The 22,460-nt window shown below is 53.5% G+C and overlaps 3 protein-coding genes across 7 annotated transcripts; 2 read left to right on the forward strand and 1 right to left on the reverse strand.

Moving 5' to 3' along the window:
- The first annotated feature begins 387 nt into the window (after nucleotides 1-387).
- CD27 (CD27 molecule) lies at nucleotides 388-4,640 on the forward strand. The gene is made up of 6 exons (XM_036867144.1): nucleotides 388-523; nucleotides 712-843; nucleotides 3,293-3,445; nucleotides 3,653-3,742; nucleotides 4,008-4,127; nucleotides 4,350-4,640. The coding sequence occupies exons 1-6, from the start codon at nucleotides 388-390 to the stop codon at nucleotides 4,472-4,474; spliced, it is 756 nt and encodes a 251-aa protein (XP_036723039.1). The 3' UTR covers nucleotides 4,475-4,640.
- A 362-nt stretch (nucleotides 4,641-5,002) lies between these two features.
- TAPBPL (TAP binding protein like) lies at nucleotides 5,003-13,296 on the forward strand. Of its 4 annotated transcripts, none has more exons than XM_036865635.1 (7): nucleotides 5,003-5,510; nucleotides 6,313-6,531; nucleotides 6,681-6,953; nucleotides 9,394-9,732; nucleotides 10,363-10,665; nucleotides 11,830-11,913; nucleotides 12,106-13,296. In XM_036865635.1, the coding sequence occupies exons 1-7, from the start codon at nucleotides 5,450-5,452 to the stop codon at nucleotides 12,147-12,149; spliced, it is 1,323 nt and encodes a 440-aa protein (XP_036721530.1). In that variant the 5' UTR covers nucleotides 5,003-5,449; the 3' UTR covers nucleotides 12,150-13,296. The 4 variants fall into 4 exon arrangements, with proteins under 4 accessions (XP_036721530.1, XP_036721531.1, XP_036721533.1 ...); XM_036865636.1 differs by having other exon boundaries at nucleotides 6,316-6,531; XM_036865637.1 differs by lacking the exon at nucleotides 5,003-5,510 and adding an exon at nucleotides 5,580-5,764 and having other exon boundaries at nucleotides 6,316-6,531.
- On the reverse strand, nucleotides 6,962-20,644 carry VAMP1 (vesicle associated membrane protein 1). Of its 2 annotated transcripts, none has more exons than XM_036865639.1 (5): nucleotides 19,667-20,644; nucleotides 16,872-16,998; nucleotides 16,519-16,677; nucleotides 15,791-15,842; nucleotides 6,962-7,607 (listed from the first exon to the last, which is right to left on the reverse strand). In XM_036865639.1, coding segments are annotated over exons 1-5 (387 nt in total). In that variant the 5' UTR covers nucleotides 19,669-20,644; the 3' UTR covers nucleotides 6,962-7,560. The 2 variants fall into 2 exon arrangements, with proteins under 2 accessions (XP_036721534.1, XP_036721535.1); XM_036865640.1 differs by lacking the exon at nucleotides 6,962-7,607 and adding an exon at nucleotides 13,215-15,375 and having other exon boundaries at nucleotides 19,667-20,623.
- Between the last annotated feature and the right edge of the window lie 1,816 nt (nucleotides 20,645-22,460).

Consider the following 22,460-nt stretch of genomic DNA (forward strand, 5'->3'; position numbering starts at 1 on the left):
CATCCAACGTTTTATAAAAGCGGCGGGCAGAGTTAAATTCTTCACGAGCAGAAGAGAGGCAGAGGTCACGGAGAGGCTGGCGTGTTGGGGGCGTCTTTGAAGAGAGCAGGTCTTCTGACAGAGTTTGCCCTTTAATGCTTTCCCAGCACCCAGTACCCAGCGCATGGGAAAGGGGGAGGGGTGGCGGTAGCTGCCTGAGCGAGAAACAGCTACAGTAGAACTTCAACTGCATCAAAGGTCAGCCTGCCACCCAGCTCGGGGACAACTCTGAGAAAACAGGCCCGGGAGGTGCAAAGAAGAGGCGCCAGCGCCTGGCTGGGGAGGTGCCAGCTCCCCCAAGGCCCGAAGTCGGCAGCCAGGGCAGGAAGAGCTCCCCGGGCAGTAGCCATGGCCCGGCCACCTCCCTGCTGGCTGTGGGTTCTGGGGACCCTGGCAGGGCTCTCAGTGACCCCAGCCTCCAAGAGCTGTCCGGAAAAGCATTACCTGGCTCAAGGAGAACGGTGCTGCCAGATGTGTGAGCCAGGTAAGAGGAAGCCTTGCCAGGGTCTAGCTGAGTATGGAGAGAGAGGACCAGGCTTGGGGTGGAGGGACGCAGAGAGGGAGTCTGAGCTCAAGCAAGGAGCAGAATCCTGCAGAGGCCAAGAGGCAGCACCTTGAAGAAGGTGAGGGAGCCGCCTTCCCTGGGCCTTGACCCTGGACCTCTGCTCGCAGGAACGTTCCTGGTGAAAGAGTGTGACCAGCATGAAAAGGCTACTCAGTGTGATCCGTGTACACCGGGGGTCTCCTTCTCGCCAGACCACCACACCCGGCCCCACTGTGAGAGCTGCCGGCACTGTACCTCTGGTGAGATGGGCAAGCATTTGGGGGAGCAGAGTGGGTACGGAGAAGCAAAGAGGGGGGGAGTAGGAGCTTCAGTTGCTTCAAGGCTACAGCAAGTGGAGCCCGTGGTGGGAAACGGGGCGCCCTGGGCGGTGTGTGTTGATGTGGTAGGGAGAGCTGTGATGGAGTGATTCAGGGAAGGGGCAAGCAGAATTTGAGGGTCTGCTGAGAAGGGGTCTATGGCTAGGATCAAGACAATACAAAGTAGGAAGTTGCTGTAGGACCCGAGATCTTAGACGAGCCTCCTCCCCACTGATGAACGGGCCGTATTCTCAGAGTGCACATTTGTCTGGAACTTGGAAAACATCTTTCTAAGGACATAGCAATACCAGTCAGTGGATAACAACCTTTTTTTTGTCCAAAAGCCAATGCAGGAAAATGAATGTGTATGTGGCTTGTGTCTTTATGTATTTTGTAATTTCATCTTTTTTAAAATTAAGAAATGAAACAGCAGCAGCTGTGTTATGAATACTTTCATCATTTCTCCATTTCAGCTAGAATTTTAGAAACTATGTATGTACCAGTGTACATAGATCAGCAGATCTAAAGTGGCCCCTTTGAACAAATATTCTCCAGCAGGACACTCTGGAGGACTATTTAGCTGAACCACATTACTCGCCTGTAAATGCATTGGTCTGACTAGGCCTTTTAATACTGTATTCTTGAAAATAAATACAAGGGTTTGCTGCTGCAAATCAGTCAAACGGCAACATATGAAATACACGAGAGGTGTTCCTCAGTCTACTTAACTTACAGATATGATTGTTCATGGATGCTTCTCTCTTTTTGGCAACAACCTGGGCAAAATTGGTATTTTTTTTAGTCAAAGCCTCCCCAACTCACTCTGCAGGCCCCAGTGGAAGGCCTTTTCCCAATACTGAGCCAGTCCGAGCTCCCTCCACTCTGCTCCAGACCAGCCCAACCCACGATCCTCCACTGTGAGATTCAGCCCACAGATCCCTGAAGCACTCAGGCAGGGCACTGGAAAGAGGCTGAATGGGTTTGGTCCTCTTGGACCTCAGTATTCCCATCTGTAAGATGGACAAGTGCCTGAAATCAGCATGGAATTCTGTGCACAGGTTATACATGGTGAAGAGAACTCCCAGGTTTCTGGAGACTCCATTGAAAACAATGGCACTTCACTCATTTTTTAACCAATCCCAGCCCCTTCTTTAACCCTTCCCATCCCTTTGGGTAGATACCCTCCCTGATCTTCTTCACCTTTCCTACCTATTCCCGTCTCCACCACCACCGTTCCCTCCTCCATCACTGCTCTTCCTGTGCAGATCCTTGTCCAGACTGGCTCACAATTCCTGGTGAGCCACAAGGAAACCAAGTTCTAGTAGCAACCATGAGTCAGAATTCAGAAAGGAGATGTCACAGGGGCATAAAGATGAGAAGGAATTTACACCCTTTCCTGACAAAAGGCGCACACTAAAGAAACTGGGAGGGTTGGTATCCTCAGATGTCCCTTTCTGCACCCCTCTCCCACCTGTCAGGGCTCCTCTCCTTGGGTTCTCATGAGTGCACCCTACCCCACCAGGCTCCCGCTCAGGCCTGGCCCACATCCGGGTGCCATCACCTTCCCCAGAGTCACACTTCTCTTCTCACCCCCAAACACCCGTGAGCCCAACCCATGCAGCGCCCTTCCTACCTACCTCCCCCAGTATCACCAATTGGCAGCCACGCAGCACCTGCCCTCTACCCTTGAATACAATTTATATTTTAGAGGCAAAGGATGTCAGTAAAGTTAAAAACCTATTGGGGACCACAGCAGCACCATGTCCAATTGCTAAAAACTGGAAACTACCCAAATGCACACCAACAGTAGAACGGATGAATAAATGGTGGTGTATTCACACAGGGGAACACTAGATGGCAGTGAGAACGAACGATTTGCAATCACACTCAACACTGCATTAATCTCGCAAAGAGCTGAGTAAAAGCAGACAGGCACAAATGAGCACACGCACATGATTCATGCATATAGCTCAAAAACTGGCAAAACCAACTTGTGGTGTTAGGAAGTCAGTAGCTATTCTCGGTGGGGAGGGTGTTAGTGACTAGAAAGGAACACGACTGGTCATCTTGTTTCTTAATCTGGTGCTGGTTACACCTGTGAGTCCAATTTGTCCCAGTTCTCAAGCTTCACACTTGTGACATGTATACCTCTCTATAAGTAGACTTCAATAAGAAGTTCTAAAAGCATCAGTGAGTGAGAGGAAAAATTATGTAAGCTGTTTCTACTTCTGAACCGTGAATTTTCTAAAAGGTCTGAGTTTTTTATTGAATAACAATAACACAAATGACAAAGGCACTGGGTGACAGTGGGGGAGGGGCAGGCCGGGGGGGTTGGGGGAAGGGGATTAAGCCAGTGGACCCTGTGTGTTCCCTCCCTCTCCTCTGTCACCAGGTCTTCTCATTCGAAACTGCTCCCTCACCGCCAACTCGGAGTGTGCCTGCCCCGAGGGCTGGCAGTGCAGGGACAAGGAGTGTACAGAGTGTGTTGGTCCAGCCCAGGCCCCAGACCCACACCCACAACCCTCCCACTCACCTTATGCTGAAGGTAAGTTCTAGGCAACTCTTCATCTGGTCATTGGGGGTAAGGGTCACACCCCAACCAGCACCCCCTCTCCCATGCCCAGTCCCACATATGTTGCCTCGCCCGCCTGTCTCGGCCTTCGCATCTCCCCCAGGCCCGCTTAGGCCTTCAGCCTAGCCTTGTGCCCTCTGGGGCCCCCTGCGGCTGCCCATCTTGGCTCTGTTTTTCCAGAGATACCAGAGGCCAGGACAGGCCAGCATATTCGGACTCTGGCTGATTCCAGGTGGCTTCCTGCCCCAACTCTCTCTACCCACTGGTCACGTGAGTTTTCTCCCCACTCCCCACCCCGAGAGAGAGAATGCACACAGGAGGGTCCAGGAGCCAGCCAGAAAGCTCCTAGGAACAGGGGTAAGAAGAGAGAGAAGCAGAGTCCAGGGATTAGGAAAGGACATGGTCCAATGGTGGGGGTAGGGGAGGAAGGTGGGGAAAGGGGAGAGGCAGGGGTGACAGGAGGGCTGGGCTGAGGGGAGTCAAGGGCTAGGCCCTTCCCCAAACCCCCTTGTGACCCCTGCCCATCCCATCACAGCCCAAAGGTCCCTGTGCAGCGCGGATTGCATCCGCATCTTTGTGCTCCTCTCTGGAATGTTTCTTGCTTTCACCATAGTCGGAGCCCTGTTCCTCCATCAACAAAGAAAATATAGATTAAGTAAGAGACAAAATTCAGGTTTCTGCACCCCACCCCACCATCTCGGCTTTGCCTCCCAATCTGGAACCTCACTGAATCTCTCCAGCTCCATCTTTAGCACCCTGTGGCTTCTCTTCCCCTCCTCTAAGCTGGGGCCCTCCTGACAGCCCGCCTTTGCTCACTGCTTCTCCCTTCACCCATCCTCCACCGCCGATCAACGCTCATCTGATTCTCCCTCTGCAGACACGAGAGAAAGTCCAGTGGCGCCTGCAGAGCCTTGTCCTTACAGCTGCCCCAGGGAGGAAGAGGGCAGTGCCATCCCCATTCAGGAGGATTACCGAAAACCAGAGCCCGCTTCCTACCCCTGAGCCAGCGCTCGGCTGAGGGGGGCCGTCACTGCAGTCAAGTCCTAGCCTCCATCTCAACCCACCCGCCATCCAGGGGGATCGAGAGCCGGCACCTCCAATTTCAGCACCACCCTCTCATCGGGACCCTTTCGTGTGTGCCGACTTGGGAAACTGTCCTGTGTGCCTTTTCGAGACTGGCAGTGGCGAGGACCCAGGGGAACGAGGTGGAGGGCGGGAAGCGGGAGCCCGGGTGTGTCAACTGCACCCCTGTGCTGCAAGAGGGCTCGGGCTCCAGGTGGAAGACATACTTCCGCCTACGGTAGGCCCACGTACTGTACCGCTGACCTAGAAACTCGGCGAAATAAAAAGACAGACCTCAGTGCCAGCAGCTTTCCAGCTCTGAGATTTCAGTTTCCCCACGCAGGCCACGCCCACCCTTCCTGCAGACCCGCGATCTGGGGGCGGAGCTTTCTCCCGCGCAGGCGCGCTGGGGCCCACGCGGGTTGGGGCGCGTTGGGGCGCGTTGGGGCGCGTTGGGGCGGGGCGCGTTGGGGCGGGGCGGGGCGGGCAGTTAAGGCTCCCACAGAAAGTGGGGAAAGGTCCCGGCTACCGGGAGGGTGAGTCTGTCGTCAGCCTCTCCCTTCCTCTACCCTGCCTCCCTTCCCATATCTTGACTTTCTTGGGGCTGGTCGGGAGCAAAAGGGCGCACGCCGTGAAGTCAGGTCCTGAAATCACCGGGGGATTTTTTTTTGCGGGGGAGAAGGTGTAAAGAAAGAACAGTGAACAGGCTCCAGCACCAAAGGCTTCAGCCAGAGGCCAAGGCAGCCTCGGTGACACTTCCTCAAAGTGAAAGCGAAAGCCAAGTAGGCGGAGAGGACTGACGGGGCCAGGCGGTCGGCCAGGCAGGCGTGTTTGGAGCCCCTTCTCCAGCCCGGACCTGGCCAGCGCGGGGCACGAGGAGGGCCGGCGGGGGAGGAGGGCCTGAGAGCAGCCCCCATGGGCTCCGAGGGGTGGTGCTTGCTGGTCTGCTTGGCTCTCTCCGGGGCAGCAGACGCCGGTGAGTCGGGTGCTGGCTGGTGGGGTGTGTCGGGCTAACGAAGCATCAGGTAGCCACCCTCCCCAAGGTCGCCACCCTCCCCAAGGTCGCCGAAGGGGAAAGGGGCCGGGAATGGCTTCCAGTTGCCTTCTGAGCCCAACAGGTGGAAGATTCGGCGGCTGGTAACGGAAGGAACCAGTTGTGACGGGGAGAGAGACTGAGAACTCTGGGGAAAGGGCCAAACGAAGGAATGAGGGGCCGCTTCGGTGGATGTGGTGGGCCCGCTGTCCTACAGGAGAGGCAGCTGGCCTGGGAGCGGACACCTTCAGGAGAGGAAGGGGGGCCCCTAGCTAGGAGATCACGGAGGGGGGGTGCTCCCCAGAGGTGGGGGAGGGGAAGGCCACCTGTAAAAGCACGGAGCGAGCAGACCCTGGGGGCTGACTGGGAAGTTGAGACGGCTGCCAACGCCCTAGCAACCAAGCCCGTCTCCTCTCCCAATGCAGTTTTGTTCATTTATATGCTTTTGCTGAGAATTCCTTTGAAGAGATAGCTTTCCATTGATAGGTGGAAATAAGCTTCATAAATCCATCTGAGCAAGGGAAATCAGGACTTTAAATAATTCACACCAAGAAGTATGTACGTGGAGAAGCAGGTGCTTCACAGAAAGCTGGTTCTGGGTAAAACAGGATCAGAGCTGGACGCAGAGGCAGCTAGGAACGGGGAAGATTACCCCTTGATGACTCGACAGTTTGGGGTAGGGGGGAGCAAGTATAGAAGTAACTTTCTGGGCAAGAGGGTGCTCACCCCAGCCTGTTCCCTGCAGTAGAAAGGCAGTGGCGGCCAGTGGACGTGATCTTGGACTGCTTCCTGATGGGGGAAGGTGGGCACCGTGGAGGTTTCGCCAGCAGTGAGAACATGGTGAAGGCCTTGTTGGTGCTGAAGCAGGTGCCAGTGCCGGACGACGGCTCCCTGGAAGGCCTCACGGATTTCCAAGGGGGCACACTGGCCAAGGACGACCCACTCATTACCTTCGAGGCCTCAGGTAAGAGCCCTCCACCCTGTGTCCCAGTCCTTTTGGGCTCCCTCCAGTTCCTGAGCCCAGTTCCCAAGGACACCCACCCACACCTGCTTCCCATCAGCCCAGGTGTTCTCTATCCAGCTCCATCTCTGTGCTGCCATCTTCTTCCCCAGTGAACCTGATACAGATTCCCCAGGCCGAGGCCTTGCTCCATGCTGACTGCAGCGGGAAAGAGGTGACCTGTGAGATCTCCCGCTATTTTCTCCAGGCCAGGCCAAAGGCCACGGTGGAGACGGCAGCCTGGTTCATCACCAACGTGCTAGTGTCTGGAGAGGGACCTAGTATCTCCATGGTGATGAAGACTCTTGGGGATGCTGAGAATGGGTCTGTCTTGCATCCCATGCTGAAACTGCCCCTGAGCCCCCAGGGGACTGTGCGGACTGAAGGTGAGAAAATGAAAAGTAGCAGAAAGAAAGTTTTGATTTTTTTCAAGGGGTCAGAAATGGGGGAATAGTAGGAGAAGGAAGGGGACAAGTCCACCTCTGTGCACATTGGTCATCTCAGGGTGTCCCCTAGGCCTCAGTCCTTTCTTCCTAAAGACCCCAAATGGGGATAATTTTCACCTGGCCAGGTGACTTGAGGACATAAGACTTGTGATGCTCTATTTGCGTATGCTGTCCACAGCTGTCTCAGTGAGCCGAGCGCCAGCTTCTCCCAGGGAACAGCTAGCCTGGTCAAGATGAGAGAGGAGAGCACAGGCCCGCAGAATTTGTTCATTATCTCCTATCAGTAGAACCTGGTCCTCGCCCTCTCCAACCTTGCACATCTCAGAGGGCACAGAAAATTGAGAACATGATGATAGGTTTCTCCAAAGTTCATGGACTCCAATATTTTGCCTCCAAGAAAAGACAGCCACATCCAGAGAAGATTAGGGGCCTACCCTTCTATCCTTAGAAAGCTCCAGAACACTCAAATTATTCTGTGGTCCAACCTAAATTTATCCTGCTACATCAGAAGAGGGGTCCTCATGTCTGTCCAGCGTCAACCATAGTCCTAGCATGGCCAGGCATTGCCCTCATTTATTTTGGGATATTTCAAACCTACAAAAAAAGGTGAAAGAATAATAAACACCTGTATACCGTGCACCTGGATTCACCAGTTGTTAACATGTTGCACATCCTTTCCCCCTCCCTCATCTTCTCTCCATTTCCCCTCCGCTTAACTAATTGAAAGTAAACAGCAGACATCTCTACACTTCATCCCAAATGCTTCCATGGATAGCATGTGTTAGTTTATAACCAAAGACATGAATGTTCTCCATAATCATAAAACCATCGCCTCAGCAGCAACCCAAGGTGGGGAGTGGTCGACCCGGGGTGCGGGCAGTAAGGGGGGGTGCAGTGTGCAGATAACGGAAGAACGTATCCTCACCATCAGCCTACACTGGCAGTTCTGAACCACGTCAGTGATCAAACACTCCTGCCTGCCTGCCAGGGCGGACCGTCCTCACCTCCCCCACCATGGCTGGGTCCGCCCCTGATTGTCGTACTTAAGGCATTTTAAAACTGATACAATAATACTATCAAATATGAAGTCCAAATTCAAACTTCTCCAATTGCCCTTGTAGTGTCCTTTATAGCCTTGGGGGGTTTGGTTTGGTTTTTGAAGTCCAGGATTCAGACAAGGATTGCGCATTGTATTTAGTTGTCCTGTCCCTCCAGCCTCCTTTACTCCAGAACAGTCTTCAGAGCCTGAACGATTTTGAGGCCGGGCCGCTGTCTTGTAGATGTCCCAGCATTTGGATCTGTCCGATTGTTTTCCTCGTTAGACTGGGGTTCAGCACGTTTGGCTCAGACACCACCACTGTGTGCCTGTTTCAGCTCTGCCTCCTTGAGTCTTCTAAGCAGATGAGCTCGGCAACACTGAGGGGCTTGCCCAAGACCACAGAGGGAGTTAAGTGGAAGAGCCGGGCTTCCAAAAGCTTGGACTGCAACTCCAGTAGTTCTTTTTTTTTCCTTTTTTATTTATTTATTTTTGGCTGCTTTGGGTCTTCGTTGCTGCGCACGGGCTTTCTTTTAGTTGCGGCGAGCGGGGGCTTCTCATTGCGGTGGCTTCTTTTGTTGCAGAGCACGGGCTCTAGGCGTGCAGGCGCAGTAGTTGTGGCTCACGGGCTCTGGAGTGCAGGCTCAGTAGTTGTGGCACACGGGCCTAGTTGCCCTGCGGCATGTGGGATCTTCCCAGACCAGGACTCAAACCCATGTCCCCTGCATTGGCAGGCGGATTCTCAACCACTGAGCCACCAGGGAAGCCCCTCCAGTAGTTCTCACCTGAGGGTCAACGGTAACCCATAATTTTTTTTTTTATATAAATTTTTTCTTTTATTTTTTTGGCTGCGTTGGGTCTTAGTTGCAGGATGCGTGGTCTTCACTGAGGCATGTGGGATCTTCGTTGTGGTGCGTGGGCTTCTCTCTAGTTGTGGCGTGCAGGTTTTCTGTCTCTGGTTGTGGCGCATGGGCTCTGTAGTTTGTGGCACTCGGGCTCTCTCGTTGAGGCGCACGAGCTCTGTAGTTGTGGCGCGGGCTTAGTTGCCGTACAGCATGTGGGATCTTAGTTCCCCGACCAGGGATCGAACCTGCGTTCCCTGCATTGAGGGGTGGATTCTTTACCACTGGACCACCAGGGAAGTCCCAGTAAGCCATAATTTTGCATATGTATTTGCCTGGTCCATAACTTCCATCAGATTGTGCAAGGGGTGAGTGACTCCAAAATGGTTAGGAGTACCACGCACGCATGCCGCCTCTCAACACACCCCGAGGCTGCCACAGCTCAGAGATCAGGTGGCCTCAAGGAGGGGGTGGCCCACAATCACCCCTCTTTCTCCCACAGTGGAGTTCCAGGTGACAACACAGACCCCATCCCTGAATCTCCTGCTGGGGTCCTCAGCCTCCCTGCACTGTGGCTTCTCCGTGGCACCAGGCTTGGGCATCACCAGCGTGGAGTGGCGGCTGCAGCATAAGGGCAGTGGCCAGCTGGTGTACTGCTGGACCACGGGGCGGGGGCAGGCCAAGCGGGAGGGCGCCACCCTGGCGCCTCAGCAGCTGCTCATGGCTGGGGACGCCTCCCTCACCCTACCCAGCCTCACTCTGAAGGATGAGGGGGCCTACGTCTGCCAGATCACAACCTCCCTCTACCGAGCTCAACAGATCATCCAGCTCGACGTCCAAGGTGAGGCCAGGACTCAGTTATCCCGGGAAGAGGGAAAGGGATATGCCGATTGAGAGTGTCTTCCAGAATGGGATCAAACACAAGGGCACTTTCCTGAGAGGCAGACTGCATTCCCGCAGCCTGAATGCCGTCTCCATCCTAGAAGCGCAGGTGGCATCAGATGGAGCTTCCCGTCAGGCTCTAGATAATCCCACTGAGAAGCTTCCCAGCCCAGGATCCTGCTGCCCTGCACCGGCTGGCTGTCTCCAGGCACCCCAGTCCTGTTGGACCACATCCAGAGGAGGAGCAGCCGCAAACCAAGCAGGGGCGTGGGGCCGGTCCTGACCGCGGGCACTATTTCAACGAGGCTAGCCTTTAAAATCACTGGCTTGCGGTGACGCTGAGAAGCCAGCCAACCTTTCGTTGGTTTTGCTGTTGTTTCTCAGTTACCTGTGGGAATCGTACCCCCTTACGTCCTGCATCCAGGTGGACCCCTCACCACCACTATCCCCCCCGCCGCCTGGCACCTCACTGAGGAGGACACTTCCGCCTCCACAGCCTGCTCTTAGGTTCAGCAGGAGGAGAAGGGTCTTGGCTCCTCTGCTGTCCCCGTGACGCCTGTGGGATTTTATTACCCCTCCTTTCTTCCAGCTGCCCCCAAAGTACTACTGAGCTTGGCGAGCGAAGCTCTGCCACCCACCCTCATCTGCAGCATCACTGGCTATTACCCTCTGGACGTGAGTGTGACGTGGATCCGGGAGGAGCTGGGTGGAGACCCGGCCCCAGTCTCTGGCGCCTCCTTCTCCAGCCTCCGGCAGAGCGTGGCAGGCACTTACAGCATCTCCTCCTCCCTGACGGCAGAGCCTGGCTCTGTGGGTGCCACTTACACCTGCCAAGTCACCCACGTCTCCCTGGAGGAGCCCCTGGGGGCCGACACCTGGGTTGCCCCACCAGGTATGGGAGTGCCCTCCTTTCCCCACCACCACGCCTGGGCTCACGGCTCCTGCCCTCTGGCCTTGTTCGGCTTCCCACAGTCTCGGCTGCTTCTTTCCCAAGGCGACAGCCTCCAGAGGTCCCGCCCCACGTCCTCCGAGACTTTATTACCCCCCGAGTTCTGGGGTACCAGGCACTGCTGAGAGCTGGAGACCAAGGCTGAACAATTCCTCATCCCGCCCTCGAGGAGCTTAGCCCAGTGGGAGGGACAGACTAGGCAGTCAGGGAAGATGACCTGGGGGAGGCCTGCAAGCCGGGTGAGCTGGCTCGGGGGCAGGGAACACCAGGACAGAAGGAACGGCACGTGTGAAGGCCTCATTATAAGACAGGCTAAAAAGAACTGGGGGGCCTGCACGGCTAGAGGCAAGGGTGTGTGGGGAAAGGGGGCTGTGGCCGTGAAGCTTGAGAGGCGATGCTATTTACTGAGCATCTGCATCAAGCCAGTCCTGCACTGAGCACTCAGATGTGGGCCTGCACAGGTTCTCCTCCCATTTTAGGGATGAGTAACTGATACTTGCAGATGTTCAGCAATTTGCCCAAGGTCACCTGCCTAGGAAATGGTAAAACAGAAAATGTGAAAAATAGGTAGGCTGATTCCCCTAGAGCCTCAACCCCCCTCCTGCTATTGGTGGGCAGAGAACAACAGGCCTTCAAGCTGGAACTTCATCCGAGGCCACAGAATGTCTTCGAAAGGTCTTATACCATAAAGAGTCGGCACCTCGCAATGCCTTACTTGGTGGCTCATGAGACCGTAAGCTTCCCCGAACCTGGGGTTTTGCCTCAGCTTACATCATTCCCCAGTTGTTTACAAAATTTCAGTTTATCACCAGCTAATCTAAACTAAATCTCCCGTGCAAAGCCGTTTGAAAAATGGTTGTCCTGAGGTGGGAAGAGGTAGAGGATTCTGTGCAGAGTGACACACGGACGTCCACCCTGAGCAGGTCCCAGCGCCACTGTGTGCTGGTCCCTGGGTGAGAGCAGAACACCTGATAGGAGCTCCTCGACCAGGGACGCTTGAACGCGTGCGCGCGCGCACCCGGTCCTTCCTGCCGGGGCAGACGCTGCACGTGAGCGCTCAGTATGGTTCCCGCCACTGAGCCCTGTCCACACCTCTGTCCCCTACAGAGCAGAGGACGGCCTTTGGAGTCCTTTTTGCCAGCAGCCTCTTCCTCCTGGCACTGCTGTTCCTGGGACTGCAGAGACGCCAAGGTAAGAAAGAGCCTGGGCACCCTCGGCTCTGGCCCTGACCGAACTCACTTGGAGATCAGCTGCTCTAAGTGCCGCCACACCCAGACCAGGGATGAAACCCAAGCATCCGGAGCTCCAGCCGGCCCCCCCAGCCCCCAGCTTCTGGGCTTACCCCAACTGACACCAACTTCCTTCCCTCCCGTTTTCTCCTAGCTACCTCACCAAGGCCTGCCAGGACCCCGAGGCCCTCCGGGTAGCCACTCTCCTGCCTTAGATGTAAGAGTCACATTCTCCCAGAAGGACTCTAAGCTGAGTCCCAGAGCTCAAAGAGGCCCCAAGAAAGATACGAAGGCGGCACAGACCACTGACTGTGGCTCTGGATTTCTGCAGGCCTCTGCCTTCCTGCACTGCGTGCCCTGGGCTGACACACCAAGGGAGAAAGCGTGAAGAGGTGAGAGGGTGGCAGGAAGGCAGGAGGTCTGGGTGGAGGTTAAAACATGAGCCAGGTTTGAGGCGCGGTGGTAGGAAAATATAACAAAAAAATTAAGAAAGGAGCGGATGAGGGACAGTGGAACAGGATGGGGTTGGACGGCCACGCACAATCGTTGAACTCTGTCCCAGGAAAAGCCCTCATGTCCTCGGAAGCAAAGCTTTTCCACTTTCCTATCTTTCCCCACGCTGGGGCCCGCCCCGCCCCGCCCCGCCCCGCCTCGCTGCTCCGCTGGCAAAGTGTTTGAGGTGTGAAACGAAGACCCTCAGAGGCGACCCTGGGGCCCCCCCTCAGTGGCTCAGTGTAACCTTGAGCTGCGATTAAGCTCCTGCACCTTTGGACAGCTGCTGGGCATTTCAGGACACTTACACACCCGTCACTGCCGCGGCTGCAGGGGACAGAGGTCTCCTTTCAGTCATTTTAAAACGGGCCTGGTCAGCACAGTGGAACTTGGCAGAAGACGGCTGTGCATGGGGACGGTGGGGAGCAGGGCGTGTCGCCTGGGGGCCTTCTCGGGGCCTGGCCCAGGACCTGGAGGGAGGAGGCGGCAGATGCCTGAGAAGATCTGCGGGTGTCTGTCCGTGAGATGCCCGCTCAGCTTCCTGCCATGGCTTCCTGTCGCCCACACCTGAAGAGCTGGGCTGCTTCGGGCACGGAGGCTGAGAGCGGAGACCGCTTCCTCTGCCAGCACCCGGCTCTTGAATCTCGAGAAGACCGACAGCACCCGCAAGCCGCCCTTCCGGCGCAGAGCACCATCAGAAAGGAACTAGAGAGAAACAAGACGCCTCCGCCCCACTGCAGTCACCCCAACCCAAACAAGAGCCAAGTCGGCTTAGTGGTAGGAAGTTGTATTTTTGTTTTGCCTTTGTTCAGATACAGGAAATTGGTAAATACGCCACATGCCTTTGGTGGAAGTACAACTGTTACTTCTGTACAAGTAGGAGAGTGGGGTTAGAAAAAAAGACAGAGAGGTGATGACAGACACACAGTGGGGACGCCACATCGTCTCACGGCAAACCCAAGAGGGGCCGTGGAGACCCGGCCTCGCGTGACTGCCGAGCCCCAGGCTTAGCTGCATATTTGCTCATGCACATGGGTGGTGGGAGGGAAGGGAGGCGGCAAAGACACAGCAAGAGGGGGGTACAGGGCAGGGTGAGAAAGAGAGTAGAAGGGCTAACGTCCCCAGAAGAACAAAGCCAACTACACCTGGGACAGATGGGACAGAAACCCAGAAGTGATTCCTGTGATGGGGCGGGCCAAGAGGGCGGATTTGCTCCAGGCTCGGGACACATCGAGGACAGTGGCGGTTCTTCTCCAGCGGTGACCCCTGCATTAGGCAAGGGGAGCCCAGAGGAGAGTGGAGGCCTTCGAGGGGGCCCGTTAGGAGGGTACACAGACTGCCTTCGTCCAGCTCTTCCGTCCCGCCCTGGGGCAGGACGAAGGGAACGTGGGAACAGGGCGAAGGGAGAGGAAGGATGGTTTTGCGGAACGAAATGCTGCTGCGTGGAAGGCGAGCCTGGCCCAGCCTCCTCCTGCTGGTGGACTGGTGGACGGAAGGAACGACGGGACGTGGGGCGGTCCCCGTTCTGTTCCCAGCCGGCCCTCCTCCCCTCTCACCCGGGTCTGTCCCACTGAGTGCCCTTTCCTGAAGCCCAGCACCGGCCCCCGAGACAGGCTGAGCAGCTCCATCCTCAGGTCCCACTGTCTGTGCCACAAACCATGCAAAGAGGAGGAAAGGAAGGGGAATTCAGACGGGCAGGGGTGCTTTGGAAGGGGAACATACTGCGGGAAGAACAGAGGGGCCGCTCCAGATGAGAAGGCGCCGTGGTGGCACAGCAGTCAACGAGCAGGCCCGCCAGCTGACGGCTCCACCTCCACCCCAAGGCTGGCGGGGGCACCGGACTCTCCCAACGCTCAGGAGCGGCCGGGCCTCAGGAAGGGCCCCTCTCCTCATCCCTGTCTTTGGCAAGTACACGGGGGTGGTGTCGGGGGAAGGACTCCCAGAGGGTCCAGGGCTCCTCACCTCCGACATCTCATCCTCCTCCATCAACAGCAAGGGAGGTACAGGACGCTTGTAACAAGAGGGTGAGAAGTGGCTTCCTCCAAGCCTGGTATTTTCAGATTAGGCCCTTGACTCGCTGTTTCTCTATAACTAACGGGCATTCTCTCATTATCTATGCCAATAACTAAAATTGAGAGGCTCAAACTTTGGCTAAATGAAATTATTTGATGCCCTCACGAACAATACAGAATGCTGTAGAAAACGTGGACAAGAGCCCCTTCCAGGTATGAGCTTGTGGGACTGTTTCTAGGACGGGAACGAGAGTCCTGATATTTTCGCTATTAATACGCGTTCTCTAGGTCTCTGGAGGACAAAGTAAAAGGTTGTTAAGATCCCTGAAGACATAGAAGATCTTGGACTAACAGATGGGAAATAACTGTGAAAAACAGGTTTGACTTTCTAAAAGAGTCCTGCACCAGGACCAAGCTGGACTTTGAGCCTGGCCCAGGCTCCTCTGCAGGCCTGGCACAGGAGAGGTGAGGGGGCCTCCTCCCAGCTGCTCCCAGCCTCCTCCGGCCAGCGGCCTGGCCTTTCCTGGCAACACCATGGGCACAACACTCTTCTCCTCGTCCCAGTCTTGGCCCCTTCTTGAGCACGTCACTTCAGCTACACCCCTTCCCCATCCCTTGGCCTCCCAACTCTTTTTGGCTTTGGGGGAACTTGAGAGAACATGAGAAGGTAGGAAGGAGATGCCAGCTGTTGTTCTTCAGGTAGTTAATTCAAGACTGCACCACGAGCAGCATTTCCAGTGTCGTAGGACAGAGTGCAAATGAAAGCAACGGAAGGGGAGGAGTGGGCGATGGAGAAGCAGGGCTGGGATGGAGGAAGGCAGATGGGGAAGTTGTGGGGAGAAACAGCAGGACAGGGACATGAGTTTGGATGGCAATGGAGAACAGGGCAGGGATGGCACATTCTCAAGCAAAAAAGTAGACTGGACACAGGAATCAGGAAGTCCCAGATGGAAAAGAGAAAAGAGACAGGAGAAAACAAGAGGGCAAATTACATCAGGTTACTAGACATTCAGGTGTAGTTGTAGGTGTCCCATCCCCACGGCTCCCTCTGACCCAAGCCAGTGGAAAGGAGCACAGCCCACTTCCTCAGAACAGGAGCTACCACCTTCCCCCACAGTCCTGCAGAGTGAAGGCTTGTCCAGCAAGGAAGTCCCTCACCTCTGCCCTTCCGCCCTCCCGAACCAGATGATACTTCCCTGGCCACGATCTCCATACCTCAGTCAGAGCAGCCCCACTCCCCAGGCAGGCAGGCAGGCAGACAGACAGGCAGGGCTGGGAGGAGACGCCGGGACCTTCCCACCTCTTCACCCCACCAGCAACCTCAGCGATACTTACTTACAATAACTACCACGATGATGGCACAGACGGCTCCCAGCATGATCATCATCTGAGGAAACATTGACAAAAAACAAGCCCTTGGATTTGGGGAAGGAGGACGGAGCCAGGACCAGGGACTCGGACAGTGGAAGAAGCCACTCGCCCCCAGGACAGCTGAAGGCCTCCCAACCCCTCGTGCTCCTCCCCATCAGACAATAACCCCTGCACCACAGCTGGCGCTTCTCAGAAACATCAGAGGGTCTGCAGCTTGCTCCTTTTTCCCTAGTTCCTGTTGCCTGGAGGCTTTTAAAGGAACACCAGAGCAGGTGCAGACTTCGGGTTTTTAGTCAACTGGTTCGTTTTTCATCAAAAAGTGTTCAGCTCATTCCCAAAAGCTGCAGGTATTTAAATATATAGCTTCGCCAGCCATTGTGTCGACGTTGGTGTAACTCAGGAAGGGTCAGGTAAGAATTTTTCCAGGGGTCCTTTGGGAAAAGGCAGCTTGACTAACCCCTCCAAACTCCTCAGGGTCTCCCCTGGCCCTCAGTTAGTGGTTCTGAGCACCTTAGCGTACCCTGGTGGCCAATTCGGGTAATGCAGCTCGAGAAGGAGGCTTCCCAGATTGCCTCCCAAGAGTCCTGCAGGGCACAGATCGCGAGAGGGAAGGATTGTGGAGCCTGAGGGTTTTCCCGCCTCCTATGTGTTGAGACCCAGGAAAATAAGGGGGAGAGGACAAGAACATTCACCTTGCAGTTTTTCCACCAATACTTCCTCTTTAGCTTGGCAGCGCTGCTCTCAAATTGTGATGCGCCCGCCTGCAAAGCGTCGGCTCTGTCATCCAGCTCTGACAGCTTCTGGTCCCTCTCCAGGACCTTGTCCACATTTACACGCATGATGTCCACCACCTGAGCAGGGCGCAGGAGCAAAGCGGCTAAGCTCCCCCAGAGCCGGGGAGAGAACAGCAAGTCTGCCCTGCCTAACTCTAACTCTAACTCCGCCCTGCCCTGTCTCCCAGAGCCTTTAGCTGCCCCTCTAGATAAAGAGAAGTTTCCCAACTTCCATGACTTGGAAACTCTTAGAGAAAAAGCTATCCATGTACCTCCTCCACTTGTGCCTGCGTCTGCTGTAGTCGTCTGTTACTGGTCATGTTAGGAGGAGGGCCAGGGGGACCCCCACCTGGGGCAGCCCCTTCTGCCCCTTCGGTGGGTGGCTGAGCTGGCGCAGACCTGTGGAGGGAAGTGCACAGAGTGACCAAGACAAGAAAGGAATCACATACATTCTCACCCCATATCACCAAAGCAAGGGTGATACAGTTACATGCAAATAGAAGGGATTCCAGCTCCTGGGCAATACCAAGTGGGGAGATGCAGCACAGAGGCCCAAAGCAAAAGATGAAAGATCCTGTAACAGATGGGGCTCAGCGACATCCAGGGTGGCATCAAGAGCTCTCGTCTGGGCTATCCTCTGACCCAAACTCAAACACATCCTCTGGCACAATGGCCACAGGGACAAATGGGCCAGTCTTGGCTTAAGTGGCATTTCTCTGCCTCCCAGAAGCCTTTCACATGAAGTCAAACTGGAAAACTCCAATCCAGGAGAATTACCTACAAAAAAACTCAACCCTCCGGACAAGCTTACAGACTGAACAACTCTTTTTTTGCAAAGCCTGAATATAAAAAGAAAGGCCAAGCTGACAGACTCTGCTGAAGGGGAGCCAGTTATTGGTTGTTTCATGCAATGATTAGTATAGCGTGGCCACTGTAAGGACGACTTGGAGAATCACCAAAGGCCTCTGTAGTTGCAGTGAGTCAGGACTGTTTGCTTGCTTTGTTTTTCGGCAGAGAAGACTGGGGTTTCACTTAGAACTGGGGCCCAAAGCAATTGTGTTGCAAAAGTGTTCCAAGCGCACAGACAGGGAGCAAAAATATTGGAAATGGTCCTCAGTGTACACGCACCAGAGACAGTCTGTCCCTTCCTTTTTTAGATTTGGCATCCAGTCTCAGGAGACTCTCCTAGTTCCTGATGTCCCAACTAGAAGTCTTGGTTTACGCTGCTATGCACAGAGACCATACACCCTTTCCCTTAGCCTTAGGGGAGAATAATCCAGTGTGGGATCCTCAGAATAAACTCCTCTCCACATCCCAACACATGGAAGCTAAATTCACCTCCTCAAGAATTCCCTGAAGTCTAACCTAAGGCATGAGATTTTCTCTGCCAAGGAAGAAGTCACAGGTAGGAGAGCGATCTCTCCAATTTGATGGAGAAAAGAAATTACAATAAGAACTCCTCAAACAGAAGCAGAATCTCACAAAACCTACCTCATAGGAGCAGTCCAAGAGTAAATGCACTACGGATGAAACCATCACAAAGTCACCGAAAAGGAAAAGCCTTGACTACTCACAATAGAACTAATACCCAGAAGTTCCTCCTCTCTAAGTAAGTAAATTTCAGTCTCAAAAGAGAATAACCCTTCAGAGAGGTTATACTAGCAGATTACACCTGACTCATCCTGGCTAAAAGAATTGCTTTCCCATTTCCCTTTAAGGCACAAAGGAGGCAAAGGAAAGATACAACACTATGGCAGCCACCAGACTCCTATGCTACTACTGTGCCACACAATCTAGTTCTCTGGTGAAAGCGGAAAATTCAATGAGTAGGAAGTAGCCAGTGTTTGGTCTTGGAAGCAGTCCAGGCTGGTGGCACCAATGACAAGATTAAGGTCAGAGACCTCATGATGCCCTTCTAGTCACCATGGTTTCCCCACCTCCTTCCTTTCATCCCACATGGATGCTACTGGGAACCAGTCAGCTGAAGAGGCTCCCCCTCCCCAAAATGAAAACACAAGGAATCCTAGGGCTTGGCCAAAACGCGTAGAATATCATATACAGTTAAAACTGTAGAAATCAAATAGAGAAAAAGGGAAATCGTTATAAAGCATCTGAAGGGACCATTTCACTTATTACTTCTTGGGAGTTGGGAACACGCAGGAGTAACATATCCAGGGATAGTTATAACCCTTATGTAAGTAAATCTTTTCCCTTTTTGTCACCAAGAGAAGCAACACAAATACATCTAGGACCAGGCCAAGACTCCAAGAAAGAAAGGGAAGTTCTTCATGTGTCTAGCTATAGTTCTCCCTCAGGATCTTGGGATGGGGTGACCATGGTCAGATGACTAAATTGATGATTAGAGACTAAATTGAATGTATTGAGGGAAGGTGGTGGGGCGGGGAGGCGGGGATCCTTAGCTCTATTTCTCTTCCAAGTACTTGGCTAAGACTCAATGACAGGAAAACACCTCCTATACGGGTGGCCTTGGGATGAATGGCTGCTTGGAATCATATGCCACTGCCCCTTGAGTCTTTGTGAGCCGCTCACCTGGCGCCAGGGAACTGGCAGATCAGTTTCTGGAGCTTTTCGCTCACTACCAAGAGGGGGCTACTCGTCACGGTCGGGGTGAGGGGCGTACACAATCTACAGACCGCAGAGCAACCCAAGTTACCAACTGGCAGGTGCACCCATGACTGTCCTTCCAGAGGCCCCAAGCACAGCTTCAATCAACGACAAGAAAGGTCCTGGAGCCCCCTCCCGGGTGCCTCCGCGCCCCACCTTCGCCCGAGACTCGACTGAGGAGCCCCGCAGGTGAGAGGAGAGGGGGCAGTGGATGTGGGACCCCCGTGCCCCTGCCCCGCCCATGGGGTGCCGGCTGCGGCTGGTGCAGGAATGGGGTGCTTTCTCCCCTCCCCGGGGGTGGCTCGGCCTGCGGGCGGCGCGCGGCGGTGGTTCCCCGCGTCGCCGCAGCTGCTGCAATGCGCCATTTTCGGTCCCGCAGAGTCCGGCGCTGGGGGTGAGAGTTGGCAAGGTGTCGCGCCCCCCCACACCAGGGTCAACTCACATGTCTCTGACAGAAGGAGGAGAGGTCCGTCTTCTCTCCCGAGGCTGCGGCGAGACACCCGGCCGGGGAACACTGCGGTGAAGCCGACCGCACCGCCGAGCTCCGCTTCTAGACAGCCACTCGGAGCTCTAGCTGCGGTGAAACTTACTGCAGCTGCAGCCCCGGCTCGTCTTTATTAGCGCTGGCCACGCCCCCGGATCACGCTGACAACGCTGCGGCCCAATCCACGCCCAGGACAGGCGCCAGTCCCGAAGCGAAGCCCGGATAAGGCATAGAGTGCCCGCCCCTGAAAATCGGCCAGTCACAGCTCTCTTCTCACCCTGACTCTGGAAAGGAGCGGTGCCGGAAGGATCTGGCCAATACAGCTCTGGTTTTCGCACCTGTCTAACTAAGCGACGGGGCGGGGTGGAACTAGGCGCCCGCTCCCTGGAAGGGCGGCTCCAACAATTTGAATTAGGCCTTTTTGGTGCCTCCCAGCCAATCGCTGAGCAGTTCCTTAAGCCCGGGCCCGCCCACGGCCCCCGGCGCCGGCGTCTCCAGCCAATCACGCCGCTTCCGCTGACAGCGGTGGGCGGGCCCCGGCTCGCTGTGGCCTGGACTCTGGAGGCTGGGGGGCCGCGGAGGTTCGGTGGTCTAGGCACTGCGCTGGCGCTCGGACCTGGCCGGCCTCCACCCCACCTCCCCGCCTTTGACAGCTCTGAGGAGGCTGAATCCATCAAGGCAGAGCCGCAGGCTCCCGTGGCCAAAGTAAATACGAGAGCTCCGTTCATCCGTTCTACACAGCCAACCAGCCCCTCACGCAGTGTATCCTAATTTTAACTCCCCCTCCCCAAACCTGCTCCTCCTATCCCTCCCTGGTAGCTTACTACATCGACTCAGCTGCCCAAACCAGAAACCTGGAAACTATCGTAGATTTCCTCCCCGTTCATCTTTACCTGTCCTCTAATAATTCAAGTTTTCCTTCTTAGTATTTCAAGGATTCTCCCCTCGTCTCACTGTTCTGCTTCAGATTATTTTCCCTTACCTGGACGCCATCAGTTGTAAAACTATTATTTTATGTCCCGATAAGTAAAAAGGTAGCAAATCAACTGTGACATAATGCTTTCTTATCACTTCGAATTTTTATTTTATATTTATTTAAAGTGCAGGTGTCTATAGATGTAGATTTTTATCATAGTTCACTCTCTTGAAAATACATAAAAAGGAAAACAGAAAAGAGTAACATGGTAACAGTGTTCATAAAACTTCACATTCAGACACTGACTCTTATGATTCATTTTTTTGACTCATGTGCATGATTTCCACACAATGTAGTCCTCTGTGCATGCCATCAGGGGCTTTGGTGATGCAGCATTTCTTAAAGGAATGTTCCTTTTCTGTCTCTGGAATTTTCTTCCAAGCCTCAGACACCCATTTGGCAAAGTTTGATTCTTATGAGCCAGTATGACAAATACAGTATGACTGTTCTGGCTAATAGTTATAGTCAAACATCCCAATTTAGATGTTAAAATGAAAAAAAAAAAAGTGCCAAGTGCCTCTTAAAATTAATGAAATATAATATCTTTCTGTTTCATCTTGCCCTCACTTATAACCATCCTCTAAGAAACCACCAGGATGGTCTACCCAAATGTTACAACCCTGCTTAAAACCTTTAAACAGTTAGAAACACAATGTATTGATCATATGTGTTTATCCCATGCCCCTTCTGAAACTACATCAAAATGAAAATTGGTAAATACTGAAAACAAATTATAAACCCTCAAAGACAAACAGAATGGAAGGAATTGTTTCAGGCAGCATGAATGGCTAAATATGCCCACCAGATTCACATGAGGTGGCAAAAAAAAAAAAAGTACAGAGCGGTTCCCCTGTACCCCTTCACCCAGTTTCCCCCAATGGTAACATCTTGTTTAGCCACAGTACAATATTAAAACCAGGAAATTGACATTGGTACAATCCACAGAGCTTATTCAGATGTTGCCTCTTTTACATGCATTTGTGTGTGTGCATGTGTGTGTGTGTAGTTTTATGCAATGTGTGTGTAGATTCCTGTAACCACCACCACAATCGGGATACAGAACTATTACATTACTACAAGGCTCCCTTGTGCTATCCCTTTATAGCCACACCCACCCCGATCCCGCACCCTTGGCAACTGCTAATTTGTTCTCCATCTCTATACCTTTATTTCAAGAATGTTACATAAATGGACTCAGACAGTATATAACCTTCTAAGATTGGCTTTTTAAAAAATATCTTCGAGATCCATTCAAGTTGTGTGTATAAACAGTTTTCATTGCTGAGTAGTATTTCCATGGTACGGATATACCACAATTTGTTTAACGACTCCAGTTTGGGCTTATTATAAATAAAGCTGCTATGAACATTTATGTACAGTTCTGCGTGAACATAAATTTTCATTTCTCTAGAATAAATGCCCAAGAGTTCAATTACTGGGTAATAAGGTAATTGCATATTTAGTTTTATAAGAAATTGCCAAACTGTTTTCCAGAATGACAGCACCATTTTAGATTCCCACCAGCAACGTATGAGGAATCCAGTTTTTCCACATCCTCACCAGCATTTGTTGTTGTCACTTTTTTTTTAATTTTAACCATCCTGATAGTTATTTAGTGATATGTCATTGTGGTTTTAATTTTTGTTTCCCTGATGGCTAATGATGTTGAACATATTTTAATGTGTTTATTTGCCATCTATATATCCTCTTTGGTGAAAGATCTGTTCATGTCTTTTGCCCATTTTCTAACTGGCTTGTTCATTTTTTTTACCTTTG

This window comes from Balaenoptera musculus, chromosome 10, assembly GCF_009873245.2.
Source record: "Balaenoptera musculus isolate JJ_BM4_2016_0621 chromosome 10, mBalMus1.pri.v3, whole genome shotgun sequence".
Taxonomy (NCBI): Eukaryota; Metazoa; Chordata; class Mammalia; order Artiodactyla; family Balaenopteridae; genus Balaenoptera; species Balaenoptera musculus.